This window comes from Scyliorhinus torazame, chromosome 22, assembly GCF_047496885.1.
Source record: "Scyliorhinus torazame isolate Kashiwa2021f chromosome 22, sScyTor2.1, whole genome shotgun sequence".
NCBI classification, from domain to species: domain Eukaryota; kingdom Metazoa; phylum Chordata; class Chondrichthyes; order Carcharhiniformes; family Scyliorhinidae; genus Scyliorhinus; species Scyliorhinus torazame.
Genome location: NC_092728.1, coordinates 41,213,100 through 41,225,246, shown reverse-complemented (window position 1 = coordinate 41,225,246; position 12,147 = coordinate 41,213,100). Strand labels below are relative to the sequence as shown.

The 12,147-nt window shown below is 43.8% G+C and overlaps 1 protein-coding gene across 2 annotated transcripts in view; it reads right to left on the bottom strand.

Annotated features, from left to right (window-relative positions):
* Positions 1 to 12,147, bottom strand: part of LOC140399033 (sodium-dependent phosphate transport protein 2C-like) — a 233,003-nt gene that overhangs the window by 132,425 nt on the left and 88,431 nt on the right. For both annotated transcript variants that reach the window (XM_072488096.1, XM_072488097.1), the window contains exon 11: positions 10,589 to 10,705. In XM_072488096.1, the coding sequence (XP_072344197.1) occupies positions 10,589 to 10,705 (117 nt within the window). The remainder of the gene's footprint in view (positions 1 to 10,588; positions 10,706 to 12,147) is intronic.

Genomic DNA, 12,147 nt, shown 5'->3' with positions numbered 1-12,147 from the left:
CGACTGGGGGCTTGTCACAGTAACTTCATTTGAAGCCTACTTGTGACAATAAGCGATTTTCATATCTGCTAGCTGGGTGACTTCCACCCGAGGTTCAAAAAAACTTGCTTAAAACCAATACTTCTCAGTACCCCCCTTTGCCCCATCGCATCTAATCTGCCATGTTCAACTCGGAAGTTGTTACTATCCCTCCCTCACTCACTGCATACAAAAAAAATATGTTTTAAGACCTCTGGAATTTGAACCTCACACACAAGGCAGCAACAAGTTGCAAAACATTGTAGCTATGAATCAACAGTGCAAAGTGTACAATATCGGTGAATACTATAAGGCTCTATAATGACATTTAAAAATATACAGAGTGATTACTAAAAAAACACAGCAAACGCTTCAAAACTCTATGGCTGGGATTCTTCGACCCGGCACGAGAATCGTGCCCCGCCACTCTGACGCCGGCTTCACCGTTCTCCGGAGCCATTTTTCGGCCCGCAGGATTCCCGCCGCGCTGGTCGGGGGCCGCTGACAGCGGCCCGCCCCCCCCCCCCCCATCGATTCTCCAGGCCCCGATGGGCAGAGTGGCCAACGGGTTTGGCCGAGTCCCGTCGGCGTGGATTACTCACCTCCCACACGGTGGGACCTGGAAGGTGAGTGTGTGGGGGCCGTGCTGGAGAGGGTGCGGGGGGGTTCCGACACCCGGGGGGGGGGGAGGCACGGTGGCCTGGCCCGCGATCGGGGCCTACTGATCGGCGGGCGGGCTGGTTCCGTGGCGACCTACTTTACTCCGCGCCAGGCCCCTGTAGGGCTCCGCCATATTGCTCGGGGGCCGGCGCGGAGAATGGAACCCCCGCGCATGCGTGGAAATACACTGACCGTTCCCCGCCGGCTGGAGCTGCGGGGACCACCAAGGTGGCAACCTAGCCCCCTAGAAAGGTGAGAATTCCTCACTTTCGGGGGCCGTTGACGCTGGAGTCATTGGCACCAGTTTTCATTCTGGCGTGGGGACATAGCCCCATTATTAGAGAATCCCACTCTATAACTCCATATAATCAGTATTAAGTGAATAATCACAGCAATGGTAAATGCTAAAAGGTTCCATGACTATTTATAAACAGCGTGAAGAGAATAAAATAATAATACCCCCTGAGAACAATACCACATTTCGGCCTTGTAGGCAAGTCCATTTGAATAACAACATCCTCATGCGTCCCCAAACCATGATTGGGCGACACGGTAGCACAGTGGTTAGCTTTGTTGCTTAACAGTGCCTGGGACCCAGGTTCAATTCCCGGCTGGGTCACTGTCTGTGAATTGGACATTCGGAATTCTCCCTCAGTGTAGCTGAACAGGCGACGAGGGAATTTTCACAGTAACTTCACTGCAGTGTTAATGTAAGCCTACATGTGACACTAATAAAGATTATTATTATCTTTTATAAATTTATCCGACTCCTCCTGCATGTCAAAGTAATGTTTCTTCCTGCCAAATGTTACCCTCAAACGAGCTGGGCATAACGTGCCAAATTCAATTTTGTTCTCAAAAAGAACAGCTTTGGTCAATTCGCCACTTGGCCAATTCTGCACCCAGGTCCTGGAAGATACGAACTGTGTGGCCTTCCCAGCAACATTTACGGGTCTCTTGGCACATTTGAGGATCTTCTCCTTGTCAAGGTATCGGTGCAGCCTCACAATGATTGCACGGGGTCATTCTCCTGTCTTTGGTTTTGTTCCCAGTAACTGATGAGCTCGATCCACGTCGGGAGTGCGGTCAAAGACCCCTTCCCCATCAGCTTCGCAAACGTTTTAGACACAAATTCCACGCATTCGTACCTTCGGTGCCTTCACGTAGACCCACGATCCTTAAAGTCTGCCTGCAAAAGTATTTTTCAAGATGGTCATCGTTTGCTGCAGCTTTTTCTGCGTCTTCGCCATTAAAATAGCCTCGGCCTCTAAAGAGGCAATCTGATCCTCGTGGTCGGCCAAAGATTCTTCAACCTTCTGGGTCGTCGCCCTCTGTAAACCAGACTCTGCTCTACTCTCCCCAGAGCTGTTTTTATGGGTTCCTCAGGCCTTTCCAGATCCTCCGAGGCCGCCAATCTCTACATCCTGAATCAGCTGAGATCAATTCCTTCAGCTGCTCCGTCAGCCACAGTGCAGGGCTGCCCCCATTCTTTCCCTTCCAGCACCTCGTGAATTCTCGTTATTCGAGGAGTGTCCTTTATTGTTTGATCTGCCGTTTCTGGACATTCCCCACTGCAGTCGAAGATCTGTTGCTGCGATCCTGTAGCGTTTACATTTTTTAGTCAGCCCGAGAATTGGACAGAAAAGGTCTTAAAATCTGTCTTCGTGGAGGAGCCACATTGTGCGCAGCCACCTGCTCCATGGTCACCACCGGAAATCGAGTCTGCCATGTTGTAATCCAGTCAGGACAGAGTCAGCATTATCGTAATTCCAGTCAGTACAGTGTCTGCTTTATTGTAATCCCAGTCAGTACAGAGTCTGTTTATTGTAATCCTAGTCAGTACAGAGTCTGCTTTATTGTAATCCCAGTCAGTACAGAGTCTGTTTATTGTAATCCCAGTCAGTACAGAGTCTGCTTTATTGTAATCCCAGTCAGTACAGAGTCTGCTTTATTGTAATTCCATTGAGTGCAGAGTCTGCTTTATTGTAATCCCAGTCAGCACAGAGTCTGTTTATTGTAATCCCAGTCAGTACAGAGTCTGCTTTATTGTAAACCCAGTCAGTACAGTCTGTTTATTGTAATCTCAGTCAGTACAGAGTCTGCTTTATTGTAATCCCAGTCAGTACAGAGTCTGTTTATTGTAATCCCAGTCAGTACAGAGTCTGTTTATTGTAATTCCATTGAGTGCAGAGTCTGCTTTATTGTAATCCCAGTCAGTACAGAGTCTGCTTTATTGTAATCCCAGTCAGTACAGACTCTGTTTATTATAATCCCAGTCAGTACAGAGTCTGTTTTATTGTAATTCCAGTCAGTACAGTCTGATTTATTGTAATCCCAGTCAGTACAGTCTGTTTATTGTAATCCCAGTCCGTACAGTCTGTTTATTGTAATTCCAGTCCGTACAGTCTGTTTATTGTAATCCCAGTCCGTACAGTCTGTTTATTGTAATCCCAGTCAGTACAGTCTGTTTATTGTAATTCCAGTCAGTACAGAGTCTGCATTATTGTAATCCCAGTCAGTACAGAGTCTGTTTATTATAATCCCAGTCAGTACAGAGTCTGTTTTATTGTAATTCCAGTCAGTACAGTCTGATTTATTGTAATCCCAGTCAGTACAGTCTGTTTATTGTAATCCCAGTCCGTACAGTCTGTTTATTGTAATTCCAGTCCGTACAGTCTGTTTATTGTAATCCCAGTCCGTACAGTCTGTTTATTGTAATCCCAGTCAGTACAGTCTGTTTATTGTAATCCCAGTCCGTACAGTCTGTTTATTGTAATTCCAGTCAGTACAGAGTCTGCATTATTGTAATCCCAGTCAGTACAGACTCTGTTTATTATAATCCCAGTCAGTACAGAGTCTGTTTTATTGTAATTCCAGTCAGTACAGTCTGATTTATTGTAATCCCAGTCAGTACAGTCTGTTTATTGTAATCCCAGTCCGTACAGTCTGTTTATTGTAATTCCAGTCCGTACAGTCTGTTTATTGTAATCCCAGTCCGTACAGTCTGTTTATTGTAATCCCAGTCAGTACAGTCTGTTTATTGTAATCCCAGTCCGTACAGTCTGTTTATTGTAATTCCAGTCAGTACAGAGTCTGCATTATTGTAATCCCAGTCAGTACAGAGTCTGCATTATTGTAATCCCAGTCAGTACAGAGTCTGTATTATTGTAATCCCAGTCAGTACAGAGTCGGATTTATTGCAATTCCAGTCAGTACAGGGTCTGCTTTATTGTAATCTCAGTCAGTACAGAGACTGCTTTATTGTAATCCCAGTCAGTACAGAGTCTGTTTATTGTAATTCCAGTCAGTACAGAGTCTGCTTTATTGTAATTCCAGTCAGTAGAGAGTCTGCTTTGTTGTAATCCCAGTCAGTACAGTGTCTGCTTTATTGTAATCCCAGTCAGTACAGAGTCTGCTTTATTGTAAACCCAGTCAGTACAGAGTCTGCTTTATTGTAATCCCAGTCAGTACAGTCTGTGTTATTGTAATTCCAGTTAGTACAGAGTCTGTTTATTGTAATCCCAGTCAGTACAGAGTCTGCTTTATTGTAAACCAAGTCAGTACAGAGTCTGTGTTATTGTAATTCCAGTCAGTACAGAGTCTGCTTTATTGTAATCCCAGTCAGTACAGAGTCTGCTTTATTGTAAACCAAGTCAGTACAGAGTCTGCTTTATTGTAATCCCAGTCAGTACAGAGTCTGCTTTATTGTAAACCAAGTCAGTACAGAGTCTGCTTTATTGTAAACCAAGTCAGTACAGAGTCTGCTTTATTGTAATTCCAGTCAGTACAGAGTCTGCTTTATTGTAATTCCAGTCAGTAGAGAGTCTGCTTTATTATAATCCCAGTCAGTACAGAGTCTGCTTTATTGTAATCCCAGTCAGTACAGAGTCTGCTTTATTGTAATCCCAGTCAGTACAGAGTCTGCTTTATTGTAATTCCAGTCAGTAGAGAGTCTGCTTTATTATAATCCCAGTCAGTACAGAGTCTGCTTTACTGTAATCCCAGTCAGTACAGAGTCTGCTTTATTGTAATCCCAGACAGTACAGAGTCTGCTTTATTGTAATCCCAGTCAGTACAGAGTCTGTTTATTGTAATCCCAGTCAGTACAGAGTCTGTTTATTGTAATCCCAGTCAGTACAGAGTCTGTTTATTGTAATCCCAGTCAGTACAGAGTCTGCTTTATTGTAAACCCAGTCTGCACAGAGTCTGCTTTATTGTAAACCCAGTCAGTACAGTCTGTTTATTGTAATCCCAGTCAGTACAGAGTCTGCTTTATTGTAATCCCAGTCAGTACAGAGTCTGCTTTATTGTAATCCCAGTCAGTACAGAGTCTGCTTTATTGTAATTCCAGTCAGTAGAGAGTCTGCTTTATTATAATCCCAGTCAGTACAGAGTCTGCTTTACTGTAATCCCAGTCAGTACAGAGTCTGCTTTATTGTAATCCCAGACAGTACAGAGTCTGCTTTATTGTAATCCCAGTCAGTACAGAGTCTGTTTATTGTAATCCCAGTCAGTACAGAGTCTGTTTATTGTAATCCCAGTCAGTACAGAGTCTGCTTTATTGTAAACCCAGTCTGCACAGAGTCTGCTTTATTGTAAACCCAGTCAGTACAGTCTGTTTATTGTAATCCCAGTCAGTACAGAGTCTGTATATTGTAATCCCAGTCAGTACAGAGTCTGCTTTATTGTAATTCCAGTCAGTACAGAGTCTGCTTTATTATAATCCCAGTCAGTACAGAGTCTGCTTTATTGTAAACCCAGTCTGCACAGAGTCTGCTTTATTGTAATCCCAGTCAGTACAGATTCTGCTTTATTGTAATACCAGTCAGTACAGACTCTGCTTTATTGTAATCCCAGTCAGTACAGAGTCTGCTTTATTGTAATTCCAGTCAGTACAGAGTCTGCTTTATTATAATCCCAGTCAGTCAGAGTCTGCGTTATTGTAAACCCAGTCAGTACAGAGTCTGCTTTATTGTAATCGCAGTCAGTCAGAGTCTGCGTTATTGTAAACCCAGTCAGTACAGAGTCTGCTTTATTGTAATCCCAGTCAGTACAGAGTCTGCTTTATTGTAATTCCAGTCAGTACAGAGTCTGCTTTATTGTATTTCCAGTCAGTATAGAGTCTGCTATATTGTAATCCCAGTCAGTACAGAGTCTGCTGCATTGTAATTCCAGTCAGTACAGAGTCTGCTTTATTGTAATCTCAGTCAGTAAAGAGTCTGCTTTAATGTAATCCCAGTCAGTACAGAGTCTGCTGCATTGTAATTCCAGTCAGTACAGTGTCTGCTTTATTGTAATCCAAGTCAGTACAGTCTGTTTATTGTAATCCCAGTCAGTACAGAGTCTGCTGCATTATATTTCCAGTCAGTATAGAGTCTGCTTTATTGTAATCCCAGTCAGTACAGAGTCTGCTTTATTGTATTTCCAGTCAGTATAGAGTCTGCTATATTGTAATCCCAGTCAGTACAGAGTCTGCTGCATTGTAATTCCAGTCAGTACAGTCTGTTTATTGTAATCCCAGTCAGTACAGAGTCTGCTGCATTATATTTCCAGTCAGTATAGAGTCTGCTTTATTGTAATCCCAGTCAGTACAGATTCTGCTGTATTGTAATCCCAGTCAGTACAGTGTCTGCTTTATTGTAATCCCAGTCAGTACAGTGTCTGCTTTATTGTAATCCCAGTCAGTACAGAGTCTGCTGCATTGTATTTCCAGTCAGTATAGAGTCTGCTATATTGTAATCCCAGTCAGCACAGATTCTGCTGTATTGTAATCCCAGTCAGTACAGTGTCTGCTTTATTGTAAACCCAGTCAGTACAGAGTCTGCTTTATTGTAATCCCAGTCAGTACAGAGTCTGCTTTATTGTAATCCCAGTCAGTACAGATTCTGCTTTATTGTAATCCCTGTCAGTACAGAGTCTGCTTTATTGTAATCCCAGTCAGTACAGATTCTGCTTTATTGTAATCCCTGTCAGTACAGTGTCTTCTTTATTGTAATCCCAGTCAGTACAGTGCCAGCTTTATTGTAATCCCAGTCAGTACAGAGTCTGCTTTATTGTAATCCCAGTGAGTACAGTGTCTGCTTTATTGTAATCCCAGTCAGTACAGTCTGCTTTACTGTAATTCCAGTCAGTACAGAGTCTGCTTTATTGTAATTCCAGCCAGTACAGAGTCTGCTGTATTGTAATCCCAGTCAGTACAGAGTCTGCTTTATTGTAATCCCAGTCAGTACAGAGTCTGCTTTATTGTAATCCCAGTCAGTACAGAATCTGTTTTATTGTAATCCCAGTCAGTACAGAGTCTGCTTAATTGTAAACCCAGTCAGTACAGAGTCTGTTTATTGTAATCCCAGTCTGTACAGAGTCTGCTTTATTGTAATCCCAGTCAGTACAGATTCTGCTTTATTGTAATCCCAGTCAGTACAGAGTCTGCTTTATTTTAATCCCAGTGAGTACAGTGTCTGCTTTATTGTAAACCCAGTCAGTATAGAGATTGCTTTATTGTACCTTTATTAACCTTCTTCTCTCTAACGAAAACAGCCTCAAGTCCCTGAGCCTTTCCTCATAAGATCTTCCCTCCATACCAGGCAACATTCTGGTAAATCTCCTCTGCACGCTTTCCAATGCTTCCACATCCTTCCTATAATGCGGCGACCAGAATTGCACGCAATACTCCAAATGCGGCCGCACCAGAGGTTTGTACAGCTGCAACATGACCTCATGGCTCCGAAACTCAATCCCTCTACCAATAAAAGCTAACACACGTATGCCTTCTTAACAACCCTCTCAAGCTGGGTGGCAACTTTCAGGGATCTATGTACATGGACACCGAGATCTCTCTGCTCATCCACACTTTCAAGAATCTTACCATTAGCCCAGTACTCTGTCTTCCTGTTATTCCTTCCAAAATGAATCACCTCACACTTTTCTGCATTAAACTCCATTTGCCATCTCTCAGCCCAGCGCTGCAGCTTATCTATGTCCCTCTGTAACTTGTAACATCCTTCCGCACTGTCCACAACTCCACCGACTTTAGTGTCATCTGCAAATTGACTCACCCATCCTTCTACGCCCTCCTCCAGGTCATTTATAAAAATGACAAACAGCAGTGGCCCCAAAACAGATCCTTGTGGTACACCACTAGTAACTGGACTCCAGTCTGAACATTTCCCATCAACCACCACCCTTTGTCTTCTTCCAGCTAGCTAATTTCTGATCCAAACTGCTAAATCACCCTGAATCCCATGCCTCCGTATTTTCTGCAGTAGCCTACCATGGGGAACCTTATCAAACGCTTTACTGAAATCCACATACACCACATCAACTGATTTACCATCATCCACCTGTTTGGTCACCTTCTCAAAGAACTCAATAAGGTTTGTGAGGCACGACCTACCCTTCACAAAACCGTGTTGACTATCTCTAATCAAATTAATCCTTTCCAGATGATTATACATCCTATCTCTTATAAACCTTTCCAAGATTTTGCCCACAACAGAAGTAAGGCTCACTGGTCTATAGTTACCGGGGTTGTCTCTACTCCCCTACTCCCAGTCTTCTGGCACTATTGCTGTAGACAAAGATGACTTAAAGATCAAAGCCAAAGGCTCAGCAACCTCCTCCCTAGCCTTCCAGAGAATCCTCGGATAAATCCCATCTAGGGGACTTATCTATTTTCACACTTTCCAGAATTGCTAACACCTCCTCCTTATAAACCTCAAGCCCTTCTAGTCTAGTAGTCTGAATCTCAGTATTCTCCTCGACAACATTGTCTTTTTCCTGTGTGAATACTGACAAAAAATATTCATTTAGCACCTCTCCTATCTCCCCGGTCTCCACGCACAACTTCCCACTACTGTCCTTGACTGGCCCTACTCTTACCCTAGTCATTCTTTTATTCCTGACATATCTATAGAAAACTTAGGGTTATTCTTGATCGTACCTGCCAAAGAATTCTTATATCCCCTCCTGGCTCTTCTTAGCTCTCTCTTTAAGTCCTTCCTAGGTAAATTGTAACTCTCAAGCGCCCTAACTGAACCTTCATGTCTCATCTTCACATAAGCCTCCTCCTTCCTCTTGACAGGTGTTTCGACTGCTTTAGTAAACCACGGTTCTCTTGCTCGACCACTTCCTTCCTGCCTGACAGGTACATTCTTATCAAGGACACGCAGTAGCTGTTCCTTGAACAAGCTCCACATTTCCATTGTGCCCATCCCCTGCAGTTTTCCTCTCCATCCGATGCATCCTAAATCTTGCCTCTTCGCATCATAATTGCCTTTCCCCAGATATAACTCTTGCCTTGCGGTATTTTCCTCTCCCTTTCCATCACTAAAACGTAATCGAATTGTGGTCGCTATCACCAAAGTGCTCACCTACTTCCAAGTCTAACACCTGTCCTGGTTCATTACCCAGTACCAAATCCAATATGGCCTCGCCTCTCGTTGGCCTATCTACATACTGTGACAGGAAACCCTCCTGCACACATTGGACAAAAACGGACCCATCTAAAGTACTCGAACTATAGCCTTTCCAGTCAATGTTTGGAAAGTTAAAGTCCCCCATAACAACTATCCTGTTGCTTTCGTTCCTATCCAGAATCACCTTTGCAATCCTTTCCTCTACATCTCTGGAACTTTTCGGAGGCCTATAGAAAACCCCTAACAGGGTGACTTCTCCTTTCCTGTTTCTAACCTCAGCCCATACTACCTCAGTAAATGAGTCCTCATCAAACGTCCTTTCTGCCACCGTAATACTGTCCTTGATGAACAATGCCACCCCTCCCCCTCTTTTACCACCTTCCCTGAGCTGACTGAAAAATCTAAGTTCTGTATCCATCTTGCCAGCTCACCTCTGATCCCGAGTGACTTCACCTTTTGTACCAGTCTGCCATGAGGGACCTTGTCAAAGGCCTTACTGAAGTTCATGTAGACAACATCCACTGCCCTACCTCCATCAATCATTTTCGACCTCCTCGAAAAACTCTATCAAGTTAGTGAGACACGACCTCCCCTTCACAAAACTGTGCTGCCTCTCGCTAATACGACCACTTGTTTCCAAATGGGAGTAGATCCTGTCTCAAAGAATTCTCTCCAGTAATTTCCCTACCACTGACGTAAGGTTCACCGGCCTGTCATTCCCTGGATTATCCTTGCTACCCTTCTTAAACAAAGGAACAGCATTGGCTATTCTCCAGTACTCCGGGACATCACCTGAAGACAGTGAGGACCCAAAGATTTCTGTCAAGGCCTCAACAATTTCCTCTCTAGCCTCCTTCATTATTCTGGGATAGATCCCATCAGGCCCTGGGGACTTATCTATCTTAATATTTTTTAAGACACCCAACACCTCGTCTTTTTGGATCTCAATGTGACCCAGGCTATCTCCACAGACTCCAGACTCAACATCCACTAATTCCTTCTCTTTGCTGAATACTGATGCAAAGTATTCATTTAGTACCTCGCCCACTTCCTCTGGCTCCACACATAGATTCCCTCCCCTGTCCTTCAGTGGGCCAACCCTTTCCCTGTCTACCCTCTTACTTTTAATGTATATAAGGCGAGTCAATGTTTGATGGGCCTGCCTGGTATGAGGTAACTGCACCGGGAAGGAGTCTGCATTGGGAGGGCTGGCTGTGCTGGTGGAGGGAGAATTGACTGGGAAAGGAGAAAATCAAGAGGCAGGGGTAAGCCTGTGCAGGCAATGGTGCTGGGCCCGGAAGGGGTCTGGGCTAGGGAAGATTCCTGATCTGAGGAAGGGGGTCTGGATGGGTTTGGTGGGGCATGGACCGGAGATGGGGGTCTGGACTTGGTCCTGAAGAGGAAAATTTGTTGGGGAAGGACCTAGACTGTGGATGCGGTCCTGGAGCAGGGGGCCTGGTGGATTCTAACGGTTGTGCTTCAGGAGAATTTCTTACCTATGAGAGGAATGATCGCTGATGTGAAGACAGAACTGCTCTGAACAATGAAAGTCATGACAGCACCAACCAGAATTGCCAAATAGCCATTCACCCAACCAAATGGATAGGGAAGGTCTGCAATAAAACACAAAAAGAGTCAAAGAGGGAACCATACACTGGGTAGAGGCATAAGGTAAATGCAATGACATAATGCAAAACACACCAATCAGCTTGTGCACATGCATCACCAAAATACAAATGGGTAGAATGTGGTGTTGTGGCATTGTCACTGGACTAATAATCCAGAGACCCAGTATTATTACTGAACTAATAATCCAGAGACCCAGTGTTGTCACTGGACTAATAATCCAGAGACCCAGTATTGTCACTGGACTAATAATCCAGAGACCCAGTATTGTCACTGGACTAATAATCCAGAGACCCAGTGTTGTCACTGGACTAATAATCCAGAGACCCAGTATTATTACTGAACTAATAATCCAGAGACCCAGTGTTGTCACTGGACTAATAACCCAGAGACCCAGTATTATTACTAAACTCATAATCCAGAGACCCAGCGTTGTCACTGAACTCATAATCCAGAGACCCAGTATTATTACTGAACTAATAATCCAGAGACCCAGTATTATTACTGAACTAATAATCCAGAGACCCAGTATTGTCACTGGAGTAATAATCCAGAGACCCAGTATTGTCACTGAACTAATAATCCAGAGACCCAGTATTGTCACTGGACTAACAATCCAGAGACCCAGTATTATTACTGAACTAATAATCCAGAGACCCAGTATTATTACTGAACTAATAATCCAGAGACCCAGTATTATTACTGAACTAATAATCCAGCGACCCAGTATTGTCACTGAAGTAATAATCCAGAGACCCAGTATTGTCACTGGAGTAATAATCCAGAGGCCCAGTATTGTCACTGGACTAATAATACGGCACCCAATATTGTCACTGGACTAATAATCCAGAGATCCAGTATTGTCACTGGCCTAATAATCCAGAGACCCATTATTGTCACTGGAGTAATAATCCAGAGACCCAGCATTGTCACTGGACTAATAATCCAGAGACCCAGTATTGTCACTGGAGTAATAATCCAGAGACCCAGTATTGTCACTGGAGTAATAATCCAGAGACCCAGTATTGTCACTGGACTAATAATCCAGAGACCCAGTATTGTCGCTGGACTAATAATCCAGAGACCCAGTATTGTCTCTGGAGTAATAATCCAGAGACCCAGTATTGTCACTGGACTAATAATCCAGAGACCCAGTATTGTCACTGGACTAATAATCCAGAGACCCAGTATTATTACTGAACTAATAATCCAGTGACCCAGTATTGTCACTGGACTAATAATCCAGAGACCCAGTATTGTCACTGGACTAATAATCCAGAGACCCAGTATTGTCGCTGGACTAATAATCCAGAGACCCAGTATTGTCTCCGGAGTAATAATCCAGAGACCCAGTATTGTCACTGGACTAATAATCCAGAGACCCAGTATTGTCACTGGATTAATAATCCAGAGACCCAGTATTATTACT